Source organism: Actinia tenebrosa, unplaced genomic scaffold (genome assembly GCF_029948245.1).
Source record: "Actinia tenebrosa isolate PJP-AT-01 unplaced genomic scaffold, QUT_ActTen_1.0 PGA_scaffold16__25_contigs__length_10494907, whole genome shotgun sequence".
Taxonomy (NCBI): domain Eukaryota; kingdom Metazoa; phylum Cnidaria; class Anthozoa; order Actiniaria; family Actiniidae; genus Actinia; species Actinia tenebrosa.
Window position 1 is genome coordinate 1,527,463 of NW_028292576.1, and position 26,493 is coordinate 1,553,955.

Below are 26,493 nucleotides of genomic sequence, written 5' to 3' on the forward strand. Positions count from 1 at the left end.
AACCATGCAGTGAAATCGAATCAAAATGCACTACATCGTTTTTTGTTTTTTTGTTTTTTTGCCCGAGCATACTCTCCCACTTAGGAATTTTGTACACAACTTACCACTACCCCCAGGGGCTAGTTTTGTTCTTGGAAGATTCTTCGACAAAAAGTTTTCCAAGGCCTACAGCCTTAGGCTTTAAATGAAAGCTAACTACAGATAATCCAATACAATATCAAGTTTAGTGAAATTCACTTCGGATGTCTTTCATTGAAATCGAAAATCTGGAGATTTAGGACAAATCAAGTCTAAAAAACAGACTTGAAAACTGGTTAAGGTGAGCAAAAAATGAGGTTTACTTAATAGGTCTTTTAGAGTTTTCCAAAAACAGAGCTTACATTCATTTAAACAGTTGACAAGAACAACTGAGACAAAATAAAAATAATGCAAAAGGCAATGCAAAAAATACAAAATGACTCATTTCTTTGGCAGTAAATTGGCGTTTGTAAATGTTTTTGAATATTTTTTAGCTTTTTAGAGTGAAATTCTAGTAGGTCTTTATACAATAACATCTTTCAACAACACAAATTTAAGCTCATTTTTATAATCATACTTGCTCGAACAGCTTAATAAACAGTTGAATATTTGGTAAAAATTTATATTTCATTTAATGATTAAATAAATTATCTGTAGAAAGATATAAAATTATTGAATGAAAGTCTTCTTTGTTTTGCTGATTGGACCCCGCGATAGGAGGCGAACAAAGCTTTTTCTTGAACGAAAAACATATGATAGCTGGTTAAAAACAACCGAATTGTTAAAGATTTACAAAGCTAAATAAAGGACGAATATTTGTTGTAGTATGCTCTTCATGTTATATTTCCTCCAGCATTAAGATAAATTAAGCTTATCGATAGAAATATAAAACGTTTTGAGAGAAAGTCTTTGATTTGTCGATTCGTCGAGAAAAATGCTTGTCAAAAAATATATATATACGCGATTGTTTGCTAAAAAACACACACCTGAATTCTTGAAGAACACTTCTTGATCCATCTTTAACTACATGAAAGTTTTTTTTAAATTGTTTTTGGTCTATAACTTGTCCTAAAGAGATTTTTTTCTATGCATTTGAGAGCCGCATTTGTGAGTGGTTTTGCTTTGATATCAAGCGGGATTCCTGTGTTGTGTACACGCCCAGACGGACGGACGGACGGATGGACGGATGGAAGTGACGTCAGCCAAACCATGAAAAATCAACTTGATGGTTTACCATTTTTTCTTAAGTATGGGGCTCCGCTCGCGCTATGACCTGTTCGCACAATTCCAAAAGTCGTTTAGCACAACTTTTATATGACTATATATATGAAATCGAGATTACTTCTCTAATCTTTAGAAGTATATTTCTTTGAAAAACAACTTTTATATTTGATAAAGTTAATAATAACATGCGTTTTAAGTGCTTGTTTCGATAGCGTTAGAAAGACCTCACTTTGTGCATTTCTCGGTTAAAAGATCGCTCCCTCTTCTTATGTGAACATTCAAATTCTACTTCTTAAGCACTACACTTTTTGACTTTATTATTTGCACTAAAAAAGTAAGACGAAATGATCTATTGCCTTTCTCTGGAATAAATTTGAGGTCATCATCTGAACTGTAAACACCAAAAACGTAACAATTGAGTGGAACAATCGAGCTCAGTTTACGGTGTTTCATAGGCCGAGGTCTTTTCGCTACCAATAAGTTTTTAGTCTCCGTAGAGTAGTTCGTTGAAAACATTACAATATCCTTCTTCTTCATCAAAAAATCGAATGTCTAGGACATATTTATTGCTTCTGACTTGCCAAGGTTCGAGCGAGAAAAACCAAAATACCTTTACGCTTTATTAAACAAGCGACGACCATGTTGTCTTGTTTTTGTGTAGTCGACAAGCAAATAAATAAACAAAAACTTTAATGGCGATTAAGTTGGCAAGTCATAGGAAAGATTACACGTTGGCACACTGGAAGCAATGGCACTGTTCGTTTCGTGCAATTTTTGATCAACTCGGATGCTAATAAAGTCTTGAAACAGAATTATTGGGGATGAAAACCCATCTACAGGAACATACTTCACGACTTCTTAGTGACCATATACTGTATTTTAAAGTTGTGCTAAACGACTTTTGGAATTGTGCTAACAGGTCATAGTTGTGCGAACGAGTTCGTGCGAAAAGGCAATTGTGCGAAACGACTGGTTACCGGAGCTCCACTATGAATTTGTTCTTGACAGTCATTTGAAAATGTACATCCCACCTTTGAATGTATGAATGATAGCTACATAATATATCATTTTGTACAAAATTCAAATCTATTCATTTTTATTTCACTTCATATTTCCATTTGTTTTAATATTGCACAATAAATTGGAGGTATACACAACATAGAAAATACATATTTTGTTTGTTTATGTACATAAGTAGGTTTATCATATGACCAGTACGGCCCTGCTCGCGCGCTCTTATAAAACCATTGGAAAAAGTCACGTGATGGGGGCTGGACGGGTTGACGTTAAGCGGGCCGGAAAAACCCGTCCGGCCCTGCTCGAATCCGTGTGCTTTCTTTTTTTTAATTATTTTTATTTTCGTGAGGGTCATATGATAAAATGCTTATTGACTGAGTTAGGTCGGGCCGTACGGGAAAATATTTGGCTCTCGGTCATTTGTACGGACCTCACTGCGCTCGGTCCGTACGGCATCACCTCGAGCCAAATATTTTCCCGTACGGCCCTCCCACTCAGTCAATAAGTACATATTAAGAAACAATGTTACATAAATTTATGTGCCTGAACCTATGTTACATAAATTTATGTGCCTGAACCTATGTTACAATTTATGTGCCTGAACCTTATTTGCTGCTCGAAGTAGAGTTTGCAAACAGTACAGCAAATGTTGTCGCTTTTGATTTTGTAATTTAGATAAAATTTCGATTCACCTGACATGGCCATAATATTTTCGCAAGTTATCTGAAAGGAAGAGCAAAAACCAATTATTAGTATTACAGTAAAACCATTTTAGTTTGTTTCTTATTTAGCCATGGAATTTTAATGCAATGCTTGACCTCTTGGGTCAAATACAGTTTGTTTGTCATCGGCTTTGTAAATACTTTAAAAAGTCTTGATTGAAGTTTATTTTAAGTTTTTTTCAGCAACCGCTGCATTAAAAAATAGGGAAAAAATAATAATGTGAAAAGCTCAAAATATAGAAATTGAAGTACTGTGGTTGACTCACATTTTATTATACACAAATTGTGCATTGCGATTGTAGTGCACAGTCCGTCACTCTAACCGCAGTCATGTTGGATTGTCGGAATCATATTATGTTACAGATCAAAAATTCCTTATTTGCAACGGCCAAAAATAAAGACTTGGATATTTAAAATCAACTTACCAACAGTACATCCTGGTCTTTTTGAATTGCCGGATCTCCACGTTTAGGACATTTCCAGTTAATTCCCCTGTACCTGTTTTCAACCGGATTATTCAACCGGGCAATAATTTTCAATGCTGAGGATTTTTTTCAAATTATTTTTTATAAACACCTCTGTATTTAATTCCGACCCTAGTTTTTAATTCCGGCCTGTCGTTATTTGACCTAAGGATTATGCCTTCTATTGAGGCCGACCTAAACACTTCGGGTGTTGTTCGAATGCCCAGATCATTAGGGGAGACAAAATTTGGATAAGCGCAAAAGACCTAATGACAAGGGCTCACCATTGTGGACCCCTTATGAGTAGGCGTTCTGGCTCAAGAAGCCCAATGATTAGGGCAAAAAAATCAGTAAACGATACTGTACGTGACAAATGCTTCAATTAGCAGGAAGTTTGTTATCAGAGTTTACAGTCCGCGGTATCTAACTAAATTATCAAACTGGCCTAGAGAAAAATAATCTTAGTTTGTGGATTTCTGTTTGTTAATAGGAACTGTAAAACAACTTCAACTACATTTTCTTACCTTTTATAAGCTTTTACTGTTTGTGAATGAGATTGCTTCGGTTTGGCGCGAAAGTCGTAGTTGACACAAGCCAGTGTTCGAAAAACATCTCCTTAAGCATCTCCTTAGCTGCTTAGTCTTTGCTTTCGCGGATATTTCTCCTTAAACTGATGAACTCACAGTATATACAGTCATGTAGTTGGACAATAACTACGACTCACTCATGTACATAACTGATCGTTGTTGGCTTACCTGACACCATACCGAGCCATCCCGTGAACTGAACTGCCGTGTTTCGTTGAAATTCGCCTTCGTCGCCTTGCGCTGATAATCATTATATCCCTGTATTTAGCTTCTGACCGTACCGATCGCTAGCAGTTCTACTACACGTACAAAAGGACAAGTCAGATCGACCAACATATTGACTTCTCAAGAATCTGCTTTCGCTTTATCGTGTTTGAAGATTAGGACTCACGTCGTCAATTAACACTCAATTACGCCGACAACGGTATTTCATATTACCAAAGGGCTTTTTATTTCAAATCTATTGTTGCCGTATCGTTAGCAGACTATTTACATGATTCTCAAAAAATTAGAGAGATTTGAAATAAGATTAATAATAAGAATATATAATACCAAAAAAAAAAACAACCAACAAACAAATTAATTTTAAAAAACAAATTGAAAAGACAAAAACCGATATGGTACTTGAAGAGCATTACTACATGTAGTTTATATCGTTGCGCCTAAATTTGCATGTTTTCAATGCAATGCGCTGAACGATCCCTGAGACTAGCCAGGAGCGAGGACTTACAGGCTTAGACATGCCAAAACGGAGATTTCTTGATACGTTTAAAAGATCTCTTAAACAACTCGCTGTCCTCAGCAAATTAGCCCTATACGTAAGGCCTTACGGACAGAGACTTAATACACGCTAAAAAGATACCTTAACAAACTCACTATCTTCAGCTGGTAAATTAGCCCTATACGTAAGGCCTTACGGACAGAGACTTAATACACGCTAAAGAGATACCTTAACAAACTCACTATCTTCAGCCGGTAAATTAGCCCTATACGTAAGGGCTTACGAACAGAGAGTTAACACGCTAATACAAGATCTCTCAGCCAATTCACTGTCCTTAGTAAATTAGCCCTATACGTAAGGCCTTACGGACAGAGACTTAATACACGCTAAAGAGATATCTTAACAAACTCACTATCTTCAGCCGGTAAATTAGCCCTATACGTTAGGGCTTACGGACAGAGAGTTAACACTCTGTCCGTAAGCCCTTACGTATAGGGCTAATTTACTAAGGACAACGGGTTGGCTGAGAGATCTTTTAACCGCGTGTTAAATCTCTGTCCGTAAGCCCTTACGTATAGGGCTAATTTACTAAGGACAACGGGTTGGCTGAGAGATCTTTTAACCGCGTGTTAAATCTCTGTCCGTAAGCCCTTACGTATATACGCCCTATACGTAAGGCCTTACGGACAGAGACTTAATACACGCTAAAAAGATACCTTAACAAACTCACTATCTTCAGCCGGTAAATTAGCCCTATACGTAAGGCCTTACGTATAGGGCTAATTTACTAAGGACAGTGAATTGGCTGAGAGATCTTGTATTAGCGTGTTAACTCTCTGTCCGTAAGCCCTAACGTATAGGGCTAATTTGCCGGCTGAAGATAGTGAGTTTGTTAAGGTATCTTTTTAGCGTGTATTAAGTCTCTGTCCGTAAGGCCTTACGTATAGGGCTAATTTGCTGAGGACAGCGAGTTGTTTAAGAGATCTTTTAAACGTATCAAGAAATCTCCGTTTTGGCATGTCTAAGCCTGTAAGTCCTCGCTCCTGGCTAGTCTCAGGGATCGTTCAGCGCATTGCATTGAAAACATGCAAATTTAGGCGCAACGATATAAACTACATGTAGTAATGCTCTTCAAGTACCATATCGGTTTTTGTCTTTTCAATTTGTTTTTTAAAATTAATTTGTTTGTTGGTTGTTTTTTTTTTTGGTATTATATATTCTTATTATTAATCTTATTTCAAATCTCTCTAATTTTTTGAGAATCATGTAAATAGTCTGCTAACGATACGGCAACAATAGATTTGAAATAAAAAGCCCTTTGGTAATATGAAATACCGTTGTCGGCGTAATTGAGTGTTAATTGACGACGTGAGTCCTAATCTTCAAACACGATAAAGCGAAAGCAGATTCTTGAGAAGTCAATATGTTGGTCGATCTGACTTGTCCTTTTGTACGTGTAGTAGAACTGCTAGCGATCGGTACGGTCAGAAGCTAAATACAGGGATATAATGATTATCAGCGCAAGGCGACGAAGGCGAATTTCAACGAAACACGGCAGTTCAGTTCACGGGATGGCTCGGTATGGTGTCAGGTAAGCCAACAACGATCAGTTATGTACATGAGTGAGTCGTAGTTATTGTCCAACTACATGACTGTATATACTGTGAGTTCATCAGTTTAAGGAGAAATATCCACGAAAGCAAAGACTAAGCAGCTAAGGAGATGCTTAAGGAGATGTTTTTCGAACACTGGCTTGTGTCAACTACGACTTTCGCGCCAAACCGAAGCAATCTCATTCACAAACAGTAAAAGCTTATAAAAGGTAAGAAAATGTAGTTGAAGTTGTTTTACAGTTCCTATTAACAAACAGAAATCCACAAACTAAGATTATTTTTTCCTAGGCCAGTTTGATAATTTAGATAGATACCACGGACTGTAAACTCTGATAACAAACTTCCTGCTAATTGAAGCATTTGTCACGTACAGTATCGTTTACTGATTTTTTTGCCCTAATCATTGGGCTTCTTGAGCCAGAACGCCTACTCATAAGGGGTCCACAATGGTGAGCCCTTGTCATTAGGTCTTTTGCGCTTATCCAAATTTTGTCTCCCCTAATGATCTGGGCATTCGAACAACACCCGAAGTGTTTAGGTCGGCCTCAATAGAAGGCATAATCCTTAGGTCAAATAACGACAGGCCGGAATTAAAAACTAGGGTCGGAATTAAATACAGAGGTGTTTATATTAATTTTCTTAATGTTTGATAGGAATGCAGTCTCCTGGTCAGCATCCATCTAACTTCTATGGTTCAGGACTTCATAATCCTGGTATGTGTGTTTATGTAAGACCACAGATTGATATACCAATATTAAATAACACATGTCTAGGACTTGAACCTACACATGACATGGAGGGAATGTGATCAATGCACTTTTATATGCATGCATCATCCTATAATGGTACATACATGTACATATCCATTGCCTGATGACAGGAACAATAAAAATCTCCTCACACCATCTTCCAAAAAGAATTTAATTTCTCAGTGAAAATATTTCTTTAATGCTTCTGTGTGATAATGGATAATCATGTACAGCACTTTATGATATACTATCGCCGACTGTTGGTTGATAGTCAACCAACTTTTGATCAATGTACTTTATGACCAGCCGGACGGACTGTTGGTTGATAATCAGCCAATCGTTGACCAAGTATTGGCTGACTACCGGCCATGTGTTGAGCGATGTGTTGGTAAAGAGTGAGTTTCAAGCAAGCAGATTTATTTGCATGTAGTCTTTCTGTTAGAATTCGGTGAATATAAAAGTCAGAGACATCATGACAAGGCCAAGGAGTAATTTAATGCATATAACGCAAAGCTCTTGTTAGTAGGATGTAATTAGAGGATAACAGGGAACCCAATATCTCAAGAGTGCAACTGAGATTCAGAGGAGGGTATCCAAGAGTTTGCCATGCAGCAGTTTGAATACATTTTCTTTTTTATTAATTAAAAATGAATATTTGGTGGTGGTTATCATAAAAAAATAAATAAGATTTATCACAAAGTATTTTGATAAGTAGGCAGGGGGAACCGCTGTAGGCAAAACCATACGTTGGTAAAATGATCATGGTGAAGTGTCAACATTAGACCAACTATCAACCAACAGTTGGGCGACAGTCGACCAACATGTGTTTGCTGGTTATAAAGTACACAATTACCATGATAATGATTCTGACATCTGATTATGTGGAGTCTTTTGTATTAATGGTCATGTAATCTATATAGGATTGTATAATGTATATCATTCTATTATCTAACAGGTATACCACCTAATTCAATGCAAGGACCCTCCAATAGTCAAAGAGGGATAACATCAACACAGGTACATTCTTTTCCCCAGGTTTAAACAGGAATACTTACAAAAAGCGTGATTTTGACTCTGTAGAATGTCTGATATTTTCATTTTGACTCAGTTCGAAGAATAATTTCAAAAGTAAATGTGTTAAGACGGTAAAAATGAGTTTTGTGTTGTTAAGTCTATTGTCCTCTGATAAAAGATAGAACTAAGGGGAATAGTAACTTACAAAAAGCGTGATTTTGACTCAGTAGAATGACTGATATTTTCATTTTGACTCTGTGCGTTTTTGTTGGGGTTTTGAGATATAGTTGTAAAGCTATTCTTATTTGATTAACGTTAGAAAATAAAAAACTTTACGTCAAAATACTTTTTTATTGTGCCCAATTGTGTATTACATCGCCCATTTATTGCCTTTTTAATTTTGTCTTTTTTCCTCTTTTGAAAATCGTGCACAAGGCATCAAATGTTGTTTTGAAAATCGCGAACTTTTAGCCCTTCTGAAAATTGAAGACTTTTAGACTTTTTTTGAAATTATGCAAATCCTTCCAGATCTCATTAAGAGTTAAACCAGGATTAGCACTAATAGGGCTTTGAACAACTGGGCCCAGGAAAGATCTTTCAAAGATGGTGGCTAGTAATCTCAAAGAGTTTGACTTTATGGTCTAAAAAGGGGGCAGTTGTCAATTGTAACTATGTTCTGTTACTGCCTCCTGTCACATGCTCCTCTTTTCTTTTTGTGTGTTGTATTGATTGTAATTTCTATTAGGCGAAATATGTTAACTTTATTTATTCCTTTTTTTATTCAATTATTTAGTTCCTTTGGTGACGAAATCAATAAAACAAAAAATGAAAATAAAATAATGATCTTGGCAAAGAAGGATAAACCACTAAACTCTAGACAAGATATGGAACAATAGAATGACAGAAATCAATAGATTTACTGCACCATGAAAAAGAAAATCATTTGATACAATAACATAGCACTAATAAGGGAGCATTCATAATTAATTAAGTTGGGGGGAGGGCGGCAATGTAGATTTCAAATTTTAAGAGAATGCTTTTTTGGCAGCCATAACAAGTCTAAATTTTTTTTTTACCACAATTGTAAATTTTCTCGCACGCTGATTGGTTAAAAAACGTCGTAAATAAGAGGCCATACCAACAAATGGCGTCATGCAAGATTTCGTGCAGTCTATTTCCTAGAGTTTTGTGAGTTTTGTAGTAAAAAACAAATTTACGATGGTTTAGTGTGGTATGTCCTCTTATTTACCACGATATGACGCCAAACGTTGGTCAAAATTAGTTATGGACCCACTCGGCTTACGCCTCGTGAGTCCATAACATTTTGACCAACTTTTGATGTCATATCGTGGTAAATAAGAGGACATACCACGCTCAACCATCGTAAATTTGTTAAATGCCCCCCCCCCACCCCTCCCTCCAAACATGTAGATTATAATCTGGTGTGAAATATAATGCCTGGCCCTTCCTTAATTATAGGACCCTCTTCACAGTCATTAAGGAAATAACCTTTTTTAGCATGGCAAAGCTTGTGCATAGAAGTATGCACTGAAACCATTAAATGTGTTCATACTCCTATGGTTGTGATGTAACTGTTTTGGACTTATCCCAATTACTTCTATGGCTTTCTTTGAAACCATTGGCCAGAACGTCTTCTTTTCATCAATAGTTTTTGATCGAAGAAATAGCCTTGTTGCCTTGAGTATGAATAAAAAGCACTTGGGTAGATATGAAAGTATATTTTGTCAGGTAGTTTATTATAATAGTGGGGTGGATATGTGCAAAATTTGTGTAGAATAATTAATAATTATTGTTAGCTTTTGGTTTAAAAGCACCAAATTTTGAGAGAATAAAAGATTATGCAGGTTAATGAATATGTGCCAGCAGAAGTTCTAGCCAGATATTTCATGCTGTCAATAGTTATTGGGAGAGTTGCAAAACAATGCCATCTTTAACCAGAAGTGAAATGTCAAAAATCAAGAATAATTGAAATTTTAAGACAAAAATTAATTTTATTTTGCTTATGTTTCTAGTTATCAGTGATACTGAAACCCTAATAAATTATGATTTAAAACCAGAAAGAGAAAAAAAGAATCGTCAACACACAATCTTTTCTCTGCTCATTTAACTGGAAGTCGATGCTTTATAAAAATGCTGAAAGGCGAACTTTGATTGACTCAGTAAATATATATACACAGTGGAATCCCATTTTTTTAAAACTTGAGTTTAATATTGAACCTCCTGATTATTTGAAACAAAATTTGTTTCCTTTGGACTTGCTTTAAATGTAATTCAGTTTACCCCCAATTTTTCAAAGTACCAATTTTTCCAGCCAATTGCTGTTTCCCTAGGAGGTTAAAAATTTTTGATTCTATGATATACTTATCTGAAGAATACAAGTAAGGGTATTCTCTTCCTCCCCAACTCTCTGACCCCCATTCATTTTAATGATATCCCACAAGAGGCATTTATCCACCTCTAAATATTTTTAGTATATTATACCAACTTGCCAACCTACTAAGAATGAGTGCTCTGATTGGTTAAAAAAATCTTGGAATGATGCTGAAACAATTTCAATTTTGAATAATTTTTGGGTTCTTTCAACTTGAGACAGACAATCTTGCTTAGTTAGCCCTTTGTTTAATTTGATTTTTCATTGCTACTGTCATCTTTTACCATTGTATGAATTCAAGTGTGCTTCCAACTTGATTTCTTTCTCATTAAAAAAAATGTTTGAGATTGCTTCACAGTGCACTACTACATCATCCTGGCTTGTGCATCTCTATTCTCATTAAATGTGACCATTTTTTGCAATTTTGCTTTTCTGAGGCACAAAACAATTTCCACAGTTCAGTAGGTATATTTTTGTATCCCCATTCAAGATCCTAGTATACTCTTTAAAGTAGTTCCATGTAGGTTTCTGTCTGGAGCTCCAGCATTGCTGCATGAATATTTGTCTTGTTAACTTTTGCTCAAATGATTTGATAAGCAAGGCAGAATAAGTTGGAAACATTGACTAGTTTTCAATTAAATTAAATTTCACTGTTAAAAAAGTCAGAAAAAAATTAATGGACAAAATTTTAATTGGTAGCACTGGAAAGTACACAGAAAGTGCAATCCCCATACAGATTATTTAGGGGTATAATTTAGTCAGCAGTATGTTATACAACTCAATATAATTTGCATAATAATTAGCAAACTCATTACAAATCCTAACTTTAGGTGGCTGACTGCTTTGGTAAGTAATAAACAGAAAATTGTAAATTGAAACTTTTTTAACCTGAAATTTAATGGGATAGGCTCAGCTGATTTCGAAAATGCAAAGAAAAATGGGTTGTCTCAAGATCGTTTTTGAGATAATCACTCCGGAATGACATGCTATGTACAATTTTAAAGAAAAATAGCGAAAATCAAGCTCTGCACACACAAAAAATCATAACACCAAAAATAAGGAAGAAACGTGAGTAATTTTCTCTGACCATGTAACTTGCACTATATTTATAAAATACTGATAAAAGTTGTCTTAATAAGCTATTATAGACAATGGAAAAACTTTTTTGTTCAGGTTCTACGGTTTGCAAGCTAGTGTATGTAATAGTACTCCATGCTGTCCAATTAAGAAATAATTCGACGAGGAAAATTCTGAGGACTGACAAAATTGGATGAGGCTGTAGGCCTAGTCCAATTTGGCAGTCAGAAGAATTTTTTGAGTCTAATTATTTCTTGATTTGGGGAGCATAAAACCCCATTACCTATTAATTATATAGCTGCCTAATTAATCCCATATCAACAAGACCTGTCCAATTAAGAAAATAATTGGACAGTTACCTATATGGGATTAATGAGAAGCTGAATAATTATCATAAAAATTGAGCACAAAACAAACAACGATTTTTTACATTGTTCTAATAAACAGAATTGTCTTAAACTTTGAAAAATAATGGGATATTACTTGTTATTTTGGAAAGTAACGAAAAAAATATAATCCTGTGCAAAATTTGAGGGTTTTATAATCTTGAAGTTCAAAACGTGTATGGTTCTTCAATAAAATCGTGAAGATTATTCAGCGGTTTTTGAGCATGCGCACATTGTGGGCTCAAATCGAATGTTGAAAAGTAGTCAGCCACCTTTAGTTATGGGAAAACATTCTATAGCCCAAACCCTATTAAAATGGTAATGTTTCCAGGAAATGTACCTAATTTACTGATGGTTATAATTTAATTTATCTGAATTTTGTTGTTACTCAGAGCCAGTTTAGTCGCAGTTTATCAATGCCATCATCATCACATGGGATATCAGGAGCAAACACTTCAGGGATGCCAAGTATTCAGTCACCATCATCACTACATACCATGGGTGCACCTGGTAATAGCACTAATGCCAATCAAAGTGGAAGGTATGGTGCTTTAGGCTGGTCTTTTTGATTGTTCATATTGACACTAATCGCCAAGTTGGTAAATTTGTGAGCTGTTAAATTTTTCATAGCAATGGTCAATATGTAATTTTATAGTGCCACTAAGATGAAAATTTATTGTCTCCAGTCTTTACTATTTAAACACATGATTAAGTACTTTACAAAAAAAGAAAAGTGGCTTTTTTGCATTTCTTGTTAGTATTTTATCCTGACTGCATACTCATTACCAAGTCACGGGAATTAAGATATGGAAGGTGACTGTGACTGCTGGCAATGAGCATGTGAAAAGCATGCGATGCGTTGTCAACCGCCACCAGGGGAGGTGGGTGGGGTGAATCTTCTACTCTCTCCTTAGGCAGCTTCCGATGAAATGATTCAAGGATCTGGGTGTGGTGCTTATGTATGCAGGGGTCGCAAAGCATTACACCTGCACTACGCAAACTCCAATGTCCATATATGGGGGGTTGCTAAATTCCTACGTGACACGCCAATTATGTATGCAGTGGGAATATCATTTTTTGGTTCTAGAGATATACAAGTTTTAAGTTTACGGTGTATGCTAATTATGAGAATGATGACGTCACATTCTCAATAGACCCTTTTCGAGTTCCAAATTACAGCTGTGTTCCTTGATTACTGACTCATTTACTCATGCTTAGCCTTGATTTTGTGTAGAATATTCATGTTTCTCAGTCAAGGTCCGTCGAATTTCAAAGTGTTTGTATTGTTGGAGTTGTGCATTCTTTACTTTACCGTTGGTATTTGTGAATATTTAAACACTGTTGCATAACACGGTTTGAAGGAGTAACACAGCGGTAATTTGGAACTCGAAAAGGGTCTATTTAGCAGTTTCCTTCAACATTGATTTCAGTATACAGTATATTTCTGTATCTCTGAGTATTTGATAAATGTCATTCAAACTCTACAGTATACACACTGGTGTACATGCCCCTAACAGCGATTTTAGCCTTTCAGCAATTGCTTTGGGTTTTTTTTTATAAACTTGAGCAGAAAATTGCTTGACCAAATTTGTGTCTATAACCATGACAGAGATTTTAACCTAGTCTCATTCAATACCATCTCTTTCAAAGATAGAAATTTAAAAAGCCTGAATCGTAGGTCGGGGTAGATAGCGTGGAACTGAGCTGTTGCTATGGCAACATATCTCTTTTGTTAATTTTAAAGAACAGCTAGAGTACGTACTATTCTCGACTTTCACATCCCCATAATGCCTTGCGTTTTGGGGGTAACCAATCAAAAAACTTTCCCAAATTGAAAGGTTTCTTAATTGAATTTATACTATACCTGCTTTTATCTCTACAATACTGATTATCAGTTTACTCCAAGTTATTTTTGCGTGTACAGATCATTGAGAGTTTTGGTCTTACAGAAAATGTATTGACTTACGAAAAAATGTTTAAAATCTACCTTAAATGTCTTCAAGCTTCTATCTTTTTCTATTTTTTACTTCTTCATTTTATCTTTGGATACCAAACAAGGTATTTTCAACATTGTCTGATCAGCCATCAGCACAATAAGTGGGTTTTTACCCTCTGGTTACCCCCCAAAGACGCAAAGGATTATGGGGATGTGAAAGTCAAGAATAATGCTACTACAGAGATAGTGATAGTTTATGATATCAGATTTTTTCTGGTAATCGATTGGAATTCTCTCTATTTTCTTGCATTATCAGTCTGTTATTTTGACTTGTTTCATCCCTTTTCAAACATCTTGTGAAGGTTAGTTTTACTGTATTCTACCTTTAGTTATGGTTTTTCTCAATTGCCCTCTCTGGTTTTGGGCATTTTCTCTTACAAATTATAGTTCATTACCTTGAAGCAACTACTGTACCAGCATTACCTAGAGTGCATCAAGGGTCTATCCTAGGGCCTAGGGCTTATTCTTTTCTCTATATTCTGCAACAAACTTCCAAATATTGCATCTGATCACAACAAAGAATGTATCTCTGGTACCTCAACAACCGGAAAGCTGCGCACCCTAGAAAGTAAGATTGTGTGTTTCTTCAGAGATGATCTTCCATTGGTCAAACTGCACCAATAATATTCGGCACATATATCATAAAACAAGTTGGGCACACTAGATGCTTGTGAGTAGAACTTGATGACAGGCTCTCTTGGTCCACACATCACAAAGCTGACAACATCACACACAAAGAAGATCAACCTACGTAAGTGTCTGTTTTTCATACCAAAGGTAATGCTACAAGATTTTTTACTTTAAAGTGATTCTTCCATTCCTGTTGAATGTATGGTATCATCATCTGGGGAATCTGTAACAAGACCTTAATAATGGAATCCCTGGAAAAGATCCATTTTCATGCAGCAAGGATCATCCACAGTTTGCCATGGAACACAAGACAAACCCAAATCATCAGGGAACTACACTGGAAATATTTGTCACTTCTATTCAACATCAAGCTAGAAACCTTCACACATAAGTGCATCTTTGGAGAAGTCCATAAAGATCTAAGCCATTTCTTTGAAAAGCGCTATGTAGTGTGGTACAACTTACAAGGTATCAACAAACGGAAACTCCCCAACTACAACATAGTCATTTATTGGACAAAGTCTATCCAACACAGGGTTCCAAGCTTTGGAACAACCTTATGGATGAAATCAGAGCAACCATAAATAAGGCTGGATTCGAAAACAAACTGAAAAAGAACTTATAGCAAATAAAAAAAACACTCAAAACAATCAAAGTATGAGATAAAGTTATAAGCTATTTAATATCTCTCTTGCATAATTATTAATATGCAGAGAGAGAGAAAAAGAAAATAGAAGATATTACATGGGCCCGCGGAGATACGAAATTGATCTTCAAGTGTTGAAAAGATCTCAAGATTTTCAACACGAGAAGATAATTTTCGTATCTCCAAGTGCCCATGTAATATTCTGTTTATTATATAGTTATCCATAAAATCAGCTTAATAAGCTTTTTATTATTATAAAAAGGTTTTATTTATAAACTAATACAGTAGCTTATATACACATGGTAACGATATTTTCACGTGTGAAAATATCAGTTTTTCGAAAAGGAGAAATATAGGTATTTTATGAATAATTATATGATAAAGAGAGATATTAGATAACTTGTACTACATCAGTAACGCCTTAAAACTTATCTAAATAAATATTGTTATCATTATCATTATTAACTCTACATTATCCAATGTGAAAGATGTGAAAAACATGTAAAAACCAATAAATTTGCTGGTGGCTGGAGCAATATGTAAAACACCAAAACAAAATTATTTGAGAAAGTTACTTTGCCACTCTATGCTTTATGAATTAATATTTTCTATGTTTGCTCCCCAATATCAGTAAAACGAATCAATCCAAACTTGAAATATGGTTTTGCTGGGGCTTGCAAAACTTTTAGGTCCTGCAAAACATGGAAATCCTCAAAAATGCCCAGGGCACAGCAATATTAAAGTATATGCTCCAACTCTCTGTAACTTGTAGCTTGCACTAACCACAGGTAGCCCAAGCGCAGAATTTGTGAAGATCGTTAAAGTCACTGAATTTATAATGAGATGATGGTTAGAATCCTGAAGGCTTTGAATATATTCTTAGGAAAAAGCTTCAAATTTTATTTTGTTGACAAATATGTCATAAAAGTCATAGTATGATTAAGGACAAATACTTTGGTGCTAAGACGAGAGTCAGAAATTGTGATTTTGTGGGGTTTTGTGTTAGAAAATCACTGCTGAGTGTATAATATTGGAAAGGTGTGCAACTTTGGTTGCAAAAATTCACAACAATCCACTTAGGAGCTCAACATCTTGCAAATTACTAAACCAATTGAAAATCAAAACAAGAAACTCCTGGATTTGAGGCTAAGCCTACAAACACTGAAATTTTAGGAGTAGTCAATTTTTGGAAACTTCTTGAGCTAATCTTAACGAAATCTTGTGTATCAAAGAACTAGAAGAGTACAATGCAAGACGTTGCATTCAAAATCTTTTTTTATTTTCCTTCAAGGCTCAAGGTATCAGGGTTATACCGTAAAAACATGACAATTATTGGATGACTTAATTTAAACAAGATCTTAATTCCAGAAGGTCTAGTAGAGTACAATTCAAGATTTTGAAAGATCTTTTCAGATCATTCACAATAAATTATTAAGATCTTGTAGATCAGTCCAAACCCAAGATGCCTCACCTATTTCTGGATGATTTCTTTGATGTATAATTTATAGACATAGGTAAAAAGAAAAACAACATCACAAACTATAGAATAAAGTTTGCAAAGATGCATGCTCATATTAACAGATTTTATTAACTAATTTGCTTTCCTATTTTATTTAGTCGAGGCATTCTTTCTATGGGTCCTCGAGGATCCCAGGGGCCTGGTCACATTGGAAGTCAACAGGGAATGAACCCACTACCAAAATCTGCTAGAGCAGTCTCTTTACCTTCAGCACTAACAAGGTAACCTCAAAACCAAATTTAGGTACATAAATAATTATTATCTGTTAATATAAAGACTGGATTTTTTATGACTAGAGCTCAGAGGGAGTAAACTACTGGCTGCATTGCAGTTTGCATGGCATAGGTTGCAGTTTATAGATTGTGGTTGTGATATGAACAGGAAATGAAACAGTTAACATGATTGTCGACAAAATTTTCAATAACAAAGGACCTTTTTCTGTGTTATAATGGATTTGACATTTTTGACATCAAATTCTCAAGAATATACATGTAGAGCTGTTAAGTTGTGACATATCTCCAGGTTCAGCTACTCACAAAAATACTAAAATAATTCAAAAGTAAAAAATGTTTTTAATGATTTAATTTCCACCTGAAACAATTTAGGACTTTGGACAGCAAATTCCGTCAAGAAAAATCTTTATAGAACTGTTTTTTTTAGCTTTACACAATTAAGAGCTGCAATCCTAAACCACTATGGGGCTAAACCACTGGATATCAAAATATGGAGTTTGGGGTAAGGGGTACTAAGTTAATCTATAAAAAAAGGATTTTTTTTCAAAATACAAAATTTACATTTAACACCTCTGTATTTAATTCCGACCCTAGTTTTTAATTCCGGCCTGTCGTTATTTGACCTAAGGATTATGCCTTCTATTGAGGCCGACCTAAACACTTCGGGTGTTGTTCGAATGCCCAGATCATTAGGGGAGACAAAATTTGGATAAGCACAAAAGACCTAATGACAAGGGCTCACCATTGTGGACCCCTTATGAGTAGGCGTTCTGGCTCAAGAAGCCCAATGATTAGGGCAAAAAAATCAGTAAACGATACTGTACGTGACAAATGCTTCAATTAGCAGGAAGTTTGTTATCAGAGTTTACAGTCCGTGGTATCTATCTAAATTATCAAACTGGCCTAGGAAAAAATAATCTTAGTTTGTGGATTTCTGTTTGTTAATAGGAACTGTAAAACAACTTCAACTACATTTTCTTACCTTTTATAAGCTTTTACTGTTTGTGAATGAGATTGCTTCGGTTTGGCGCGAAAGTCGTAGTTGACACAAGCCAGTGTTCAAAAAACATCTCCTTAAGCATCTCCTTAGCTGCTTAGTCTTTGCTTTCGTGGATATTTCTCCTTAAACTGATGAACTCACAGTATATACAGTCATGTAGTTGGACAATAACTACGACTCACTCATGTACATAACTGATCGTTGTTGGCTTACCTGACACCATACCGAGCCATCCCGTGAACTGAACTGCCGTGTTTCGTTGAAATTCGCCTTCGTCGCCTTGCGCTGATAATCATTATATCCCTGTATTTAGCTTCTGACCGTACCGATCGCTAGCAGTTCTACTACACGTACAAAAGGACAAGTCAGATCGACCAACATATTGACTTCTCAAGAATCTGCTTTCGCTTTATCGTGTTTGAAGATTAGGACTCACGTCGTCAATTAACACTCAATTACGCCGACAACGGTGTTTCATATTACCAAAGGGCTTTTTATTTCAAATTTATTGTTGCCGTATCGTTAGCAGACTATTTACATGATTCTCAAAAAATTAGAGAGATTTGAAATAAGATTAATAATAAGAATATATAATACCAAAAAAAAAAAAAAAACCCAACAAACAAATTAATTTTAAAAAAACAAATTGAAAAGACAAAAACCGATATGGTACTTGAAGAGCATTACTACATGTAGTTTATATCGTTGCGCCTAAATTTGCATGTTTTCAATGCAATGCGCTGAACGATCCCTGAGACTAGCCAGGAGCGAGGACTTACAGGCTTAGACATGCCAAAACGGAGATTTCTTGATACGTTTAAAAGATCTCTTAAACAACTCGCTGTCCTCAGCAAATTAGCCCTATACGTAAGGCCTTACGGACAGAGACTTAATACACGCTAAAAAGATACCTTAACAAACTCACTATCTTCAGCTGGTAAATTAGCCCTATACGTAAGGCCTTACGGACAGAGACTTAATACACGCTAAAGAGATACCTTAACAAACTCACTATCTTCAGCCGGTAAATTAGCCCTATACGTAAGGGCTTACGAACAGAGAGTTAACACGCTAATACAAGATCTCTCAGCCAATTCACTGTCCTTAGTAAATTAGCCCTATACGTAAGGCCTTACGGACAGAGACTTAATACACGCTAAAGAGATATCTTAACAAACTCACTATCTTCAGCCGGTAAATTAGCCCTATACGTTAGGGCTTACGGACAGAGAGTTAACACGCTAATACAAGATCTCTCAGCCAATTCACTGTCCTTAGTAAATTAGCCCTATACGTAAGGCCTTACGGACAGAGACTTAATACATGCTAAAGAGATATCTTAACAAACTCACTATCTTCAGCCGGTAAATTAGCCCTATACGTAAGGGCTTACGGACAGAGAGTTAACACGCTAATACAAGATCTCTCAGCCAATTCACTGTCCTTAGTAAATTAGCCCTATACGTAAGGCCTTACGGACGGAGATTTAACACGCGGTTAAAAGATCTCTTAGCCAACCCGTTGTCCTCATAGGGCTAATTTACTAAGGACAACGGGTTGGCTGAGAGATCTTTTAACCGCGTGTTAAATCTCTGTCCGTAAGCCCTTACGTATAGGGCTAATTTACTAAGGACAACGGGTTGGCTGAGAGATCTTTTAACCGCGTGTTAAATCTCTGTCCGTAAGCCCTTACGTATAGGGCTAATTTACTAAGGACAACGGGTTGGCTGAGAGATCTTTTAACCGCGTGTTAAATCTCTGTCCGTAAGGCCTTACGTATAGGGCTAATTTACTAAGGACAACGGGTTGGCTGAGAGATCTTTTAACCGCGTGTTAAATCTCTGTCCGTAAGCCCTTACGTATAGGGCTAATTTACTAAGGACAACGGGTTGGCTGAGAGATCTTTTAACCGCGTGTTAAATCTCTGTCCGTAAGGCCTTACGTATAGGGCTAATTTACTAAGGACAACGGGTTGGCTGAGAGATCTTGTATTAGCGTGTTAACTCTCTGTTCGTAAGCCCTAACGTATAGGGCTAATTTACCGGCTGAAGATAGTGAGTTTGTTAAGATATCTCTTTAGCGTGTATTAAGTCTCTGTCCGTAAGGCCTTACGTATAGGGCTAATTTACTAAGGACAGTGAATTGGCTGAGAGATCTTGTATTAGCGTGTTAACTCTCTGTTCGTAAGCCCTTACGTATAGGGCTAATTTACCGGCAGAAGATAGTGAGTTTGTTAAGGTATCTCTTTAGCGTGTATTAAGTCTGTGTCCGTAAGGCCTTACGTATAGGGCTAATTTACCGGCTGAAGATAGTGAGTTTGTTAAGGTATCTTTTTAGCGTGTATTAAGTCTCTGTCCGTAAGGCCTTACGTATAGGGCTAATTTGCTGAGGACAGCGAGTTGTTTAAGAGATCTTTTAAACGTATCAAGAAATCTCCGTTTTGGCATGTCTAAGCCTGTAAGTCCTCGCTCCTGGCTAGTCTCAGGGATCGTTCAGCGCATTGCATTGAAAACATGCAAATTTAGGCGCAACGATATAAACTACATGTAGTAATGCTCTTCAAGTACCATATCGGTTTTTGTCTTTTCAATTTGTTTTTTAAAATTAATTTGTTTGTTGGTTTTTTTTTTTTTTTGGTATTATATATTCTTATTATTAATCTTATTTCAAATCTCTCTAATTTTTTGAGAATCATGTAAATAGTCTGCTAACGATACGGCAACAATAGATTTGAAATAAAAAGCCCTTTGGTAATATGAAACACCGTTGTCGGCGTAATTGAGTGTTAATTGACGACGTGAGTCCTAATCTTCAAACACGATAAAGCGAAAGCAGATTCTTGAGAAGTCAATATGTTGGTCGATCTGACTTGTCCTTTTGTACGTGTAGTAGAACTGCTAGCGATCGGTACGGTCAGAAGCTAAATACAGGGATATAATGATTATCAGCGCAAGGCGACGAAGGCGAATTTCAACGAAACACGGCAGTTCAGTTCACGGGATGGCTCGGTATGGTGTCAGGTAAGCCAACAACGATCAGTTATGTACATGAGTGAGTCGTAGTTATTGTCCAACTACATGACTGTATATACTGTGAGTTCATCAGTTTAAGGAGAAATATCCGCGAAAGCAAAGACTAAGCAGCTAAGGAGATGCTTAAGGAGATGTTTTTCGAACACTGGCTTGTGTCAACTACGACTTTCGCGCCAAACCGAAGCAATCTCATTCACAAACAGTAAAAGCTTATAAAAGGTAAGAAAATGTAGTTGAAGTTGTTTTACAGTTCCTATTAACAAACAGAAATCCACAAACTAAGATTATTTTTTCCTAGGCCAGTTTGATAATTTAGATAGATACCGCGGACTGTAAACTCTGATAACAAACTTCCTGCTAATTGAAGCATTTGTCACGTACAGTATCGTTTACTGATTTTTTTGCCCTAATCATTGGGCTTCTTGAGCCAGAACGCCTACTCATAAGGGGTCCACAATGGTGAGCCCTTGTCATTAGGTCTTTTGCGCTTATCCAAATTTTGTCTCCCCTAATGATCTGGGCATTCGAACAACACCCCAAGTATTTAGGTCGGCCTCAATAGAAGGCATAATCCTTAGGTCAAATAACGACAGGCCGGAATTAAAAACTAGGGTCGGAATTAAATATAGAGGTGTTATTTACTGCTGAATTTGCTTTTATGCGGATGATGAATTAATTACAAGGCATTTGGAACTGCTTTAATTCTTACCTACTGGACTCTTAAATTTGGGCAGTCCTGAAACATATCGCACATTTTTAAGGAAGCCGCCATGCATGCTCAACATGAAAAACAAAAGTTTCAGGGCTGAGATATTCTTTTCCCTCACCAGCCCTATAGAGGGGAAGAGAAACAGCCTCTGAGGACAATCTAAAGTTTTGAAAATTCTCTTTTTAAAACACAGTAGTGTTAGCAACAGTGTCAGCATATCAGGATTTCCACTGAGTAGGAGTCAATCAACAAGTAACTCGCAGGTATGTTGAAGTAAAAATCCTGAACACCAGGCTGATGTGTCAGCTGATTATAAAGTACATAGTTTTTTTCTATTACTGCGACATGAATATAATATAATAATTTAAGAACATATTAAACTGTTGTACTAATATGTTATAATGTATAGACTGACTTAACATTGAATACTGAGGATGTTAGTGACATCATTTTCTTTTTCCCCCTGTTTTTTCCCCAACAAAAAGCCAATTATTTCTTTTGTTATGACTTGATAGACTACAATTGGCTCAGGATTGCAGTCACTGACAAGTGCATTTACCCCTACTGGTGAGTCAATAGTATTTCATATTATTTTGTTTTCATGCAGTGATCCAAACAACACTGACCTAAACTTCTATCCATTACCATTTGTATTTATGTTGTAGGTTTTTCAATTGGTAAAAAGTGTTGAGAGAATTCTTTTCGTATTCAAGCAGTGAGCGCCAAAAACTATTTTCTTGAAGAAAGGCTGTAGTTGTACAGGGCTAAAATCTTGTTATTCAGAAAATTTAACTTGTGTGGAAGTGGAGATGACCGATGAAAGTAGGATCAAAGTGTTAACCCAATGCAAAAATTTTATTCGAAAATGAGGTTCAGGCATTCATTTGCTTATTTCACATATATTTTCTATATAAAAAGCCTGACAAAGCAACATTCTAACACAAATGCAACAAAACATCTTTAAACAATTGAAAATACTGCTTCGAACAGACATTTTATCGTAGTACATCAGTTTCTTACTGTTTGAGAAAGGTTTTAATTGTTAACCCAAAACGAAAATTGGGATCAAAACTCATACGAAAGTCTAGTTTTTGGAATTTTTGCCATTATTGCTCATTATTGAAAAAAAAATTCCTCTTAAGGTGGCTGGACCCTCTCACACTTGACCGCTACCTTCTTTTTTTTTTCATGTTGTAATCCACAGGATGTCTTCTTGTAGACAACAACAACAACTTTTATTTTGTACCACTCTCTTATAGGATTTACAGCATTTATATATATATATGTATATATATACTATATAGGTAATTTATAAATAAAACGAAATAGTATAAAAAACACAGTTATTTATAGTATATATACCAAGGCAGATAAATGAGAAGGTACAGGCTGTCTGCAATAACCACAAGGCTAAGAAAAAACAGACAGCCCGTTCTTTGATATTAAGGAAAGATGATTTTAAGTTAGATGGCACAAAGTATAGTGTTTGTTACTGATATAATATTTTTGGTGCTAAATTAAGTATTAAATAAGCAGAGAAAAAAAATAAATAAATAATAATAATAATAAATTGAGGATATTCAATGATTAATATTTATTTAAGATATTCTCGATTATTGCTTTTTTAAATCAGGTCCTGGAGAGAGCCTTAGTATTTTCATCAAGAGAATTCCAGATTTTTACTCCTTGAAATTGAATATTAAAGATTGCATAATTTGTTCTTGTTTTCGGTAAGGAATAGCTTGACTTTGAAGATAATCTAGTATTGTATTTATGAATGTCTTTAATTTTAGTGAAGAAATTATTAAAAACAGATGGCAAGATAGAATAATGATACTTATACACAAAGACTGATATATAGAGAAATGTGATATCATTTAGTTTGATGATTTCTAATCTGTTAAATAGGGGACTGGATTTTTCATCAAAACTAGAGATTACTTTCGCCGCATTACTTTCTTTTGTAAATTGAATAAAGGATCAAGATTTGATATAGTTTTATCCTTGATTTTAGATCAATAAAATATCTGATTTTAGATAAAATACCACAGTTTCTTTTGATCTTTTTCAGAATATAATTGATGTGGGGTTTCCATGACAGATTTGATTCTATCAAAATACCAAGATATTTGATATACTTTTTCTGTTTAAGTTCCTTTTGGTCAATAGTCAGTACTAGATTAAATGGGATTTTCCTTTGAGTAGTGTGAAAGAGTACATAGTTTGACTTTTCTATGTTTAGTGTGAGTTTATTAGCATATAGCCATGCATAAATGTTGTCGAGCTCAACATTGATATTCCATGTTTGGAACGCTGGTGCATAAACGTGTTTTATCCGACTGCAAATCTTTTTAGCACATAAGCCACATAAAGATTGAATTAATGTTTGATGCAGTTTTTAATGAGATCGGACGTCATAACATGTGATCATGATGAAATGTTAGTTTTCGTTTAGAGAGCAATTTTAGCCTTGCAGAGCGTTCAACACTAAAATGCTTCATACCACATAATTATATACTAGATGTCTCCATTTGTAGGGATTTTTGAAAAAATCTATCTAGCTAATTATGAGATATTTGAGATTATTTAAATATAGTGCATCATTTACTTCAAAACTAAACAATGGATTTGATACAGCCGAAATTAATATTTAAGAGCTATATATTCACAAAAGTCATTACTCATTTAGTTTTACTCTGTATCTAGTTTTAAAAGGAACATTTTGAAGGTAATCGACTTATGCGATTTCGTGAAAACGTATAATGCATAAGACGGGGTAACCATTTGATGCACACTTTGCATTGCAGTTTTCTAGTCAATACAATACAACAATACAACAACTTTATTTATACTTGAATTACAAGATAGCAAGTACATGCTAATATCTCCAAGTTATAAATAACCTAAACTAAAAATTAAAATTACATGATGCTAATATAAAAATATGGATGTAAACAATGAAATAAATATATGTATATATGTAAAATAAAATTAAAATAGAATTATCCTCTACAAAAGGTACAACAGTCAATATCAAATTTGACTTTGGAAATTTCCGATTTAAATTTACTTAATTCGTGCAACAATCTCATGTTGTTTGGAAGAGAATTCCATAACTTACTACCCTGATAAGCCAAGGAATGAAGACCATAACTAGTGGTGTTTACTCTAGGTACTATAAGAATGTTATCACCCCGTAAATTAATGCTACAATTACGTAGTGTAAATAACTTAGAAATATATTCAGGAACCAGTCCGTGCAGAGCCTTAAATACTAATATTAAAATATTGTGCATTCTCCTATTATACAAAGTAGGATGATTAATACGCAACAATAATTCCTCATATGTGCTTTTATGATCATTATAAATAAAACGCAAAGCGCGTTCATTAAGTTTTTCTAATTTGGTTGAATTACCTCTCCCGCAATGATGCCATACAATAGAACAATAATCTAAATGAGGTAAAAAATAGGCATTATATAATTTGACTTTGGCATCAGTATTAATTAGTTTCTTATGTCTTTGTAAGACTTGAATTTGCTTGCCAACCTTCCGTGCTATCTCTGTAATGTGTTTGCTGAATTTTAAATCTCTATCGATAGTTACACCTAGTAACTTGACATCATCTGCAAGACTGACCACCTCACTACCAATGGAAAAACAAGGTGTGTTTATGCCCTTGCTCTTGCCTAGCCACATGGTAGTACATTTATCAGGATTCATCATGAGGCCGTTGGAGCAGAACCACGAATGAGCAGTGAGAAGATCAGACTGCAGATGCCTATGTAGTAGAGAAACATCATTACTAACATCAAAGATCTGGGTATCATCAGCATATGAACTAACCTTAGACTGAAAGCTCAGATAATAACAAATCATTGAGGAAAATATTGAAGAGGAGAGGGCCTAACACAGACCCTTGAGGAATTCCTCTGATAAGTGGGCTCCAATCAGAAAACTGGTCACCCAATTTAACTCTCTGAAAACGATCCGTAAGATAATTCCCTATAAGTGAACAACTATTAAAGGATAAACCATAAGCAGCAAGTTTAGCTAGAAGTAAGTCATGTGGCAAGCTGTCAAATGCCTTGGACAAATCAATACCAATAATAGATGCAAAATGCTGCTTGTCCAGACCACTCCTAAACTCTTCTAATAAATTAAGCAAAGTAGTCTCGCAGCTATAATGCTTACGATAAGCTGACAAAAACTGGGACAGCTTGTCACAAAAGAAATTATTTAACTGACCTGCAATGACTCGTTCAAAAATATTACCAAAGGCAGCTAAGGTAGTAATGGGTCGATAGTTACTCTTCGAATATTCAATGCCCTTTTTATATATAGGTGTGACCTGACCCAACTTCCAACAAGTAGGGAAAGTACATGTCATAATAGCATAATTAAATAAATTAGAGATAACTCGAGAAATAACAGGAATACTATCTTTAACTAGGCGAATGGGAATGTTATCATAACCTGACGACTTTGATGAAGAAAGAGAAAGCACTATATCAGTAATAGTAGAAGCACAAGTGGTATGAAAGCTAAACTGATTATTCTGATTATTAACTCCTAACATACAATTATTTATAGTGCAGATACTGGGATGGTTTGAAAAACCCGTACCATATACTTCATTGCTAGGCAAAGGGAAATTCTCACAAATACTAGTGAAATAGTCAATCTTACTAGATCTTCCATTATTCTAAAATTTGCTGATAATTTCTCTCAAAACTACGTCA

General features: G+C 35.4%; 1 protein-coding gene across 3 annotated transcripts in view; it reads left to right on the plus strand.

The window, feature by feature from the left end:
- Positions 1 to 26,493, plus strand: part of LOC116300739 (CCR4-NOT transcription complex subunit 2) — a 95,187-nt gene that overhangs the window by 17,349 nt on the left and 51,345 nt on the right. For 2 of the 3 annotated variants that reach the window (XM_089030920.1, XM_089030922.1), the window contains 6 exons: positions 7,020 to 7,079; positions 8,071 to 8,132; positions 12,377 to 12,525; positions 16,874 to 16,996; positions 21,943 to 22,012; positions 22,265 to 22,316. In XM_089030920.1, coding sequence (XP_088887046.1) covers positions 7,020 to 7,079; positions 8,071 to 8,132; positions 12,377 to 12,525; positions 16,874 to 16,996; positions 21,943 to 22,012; positions 22,265 to 22,316 — 516 coding nt within the window. The remainder of the gene's footprint in view (positions 1 to 7,019; positions 7,080 to 8,070; positions 8,133 to 12,376; positions 12,526 to 16,873; positions 16,997 to 21,942; positions 22,013 to 22,264; positions 22,317 to 26,493) is intronic. The other variant, XM_089030921.1, reaches the window with a different exon arrangement.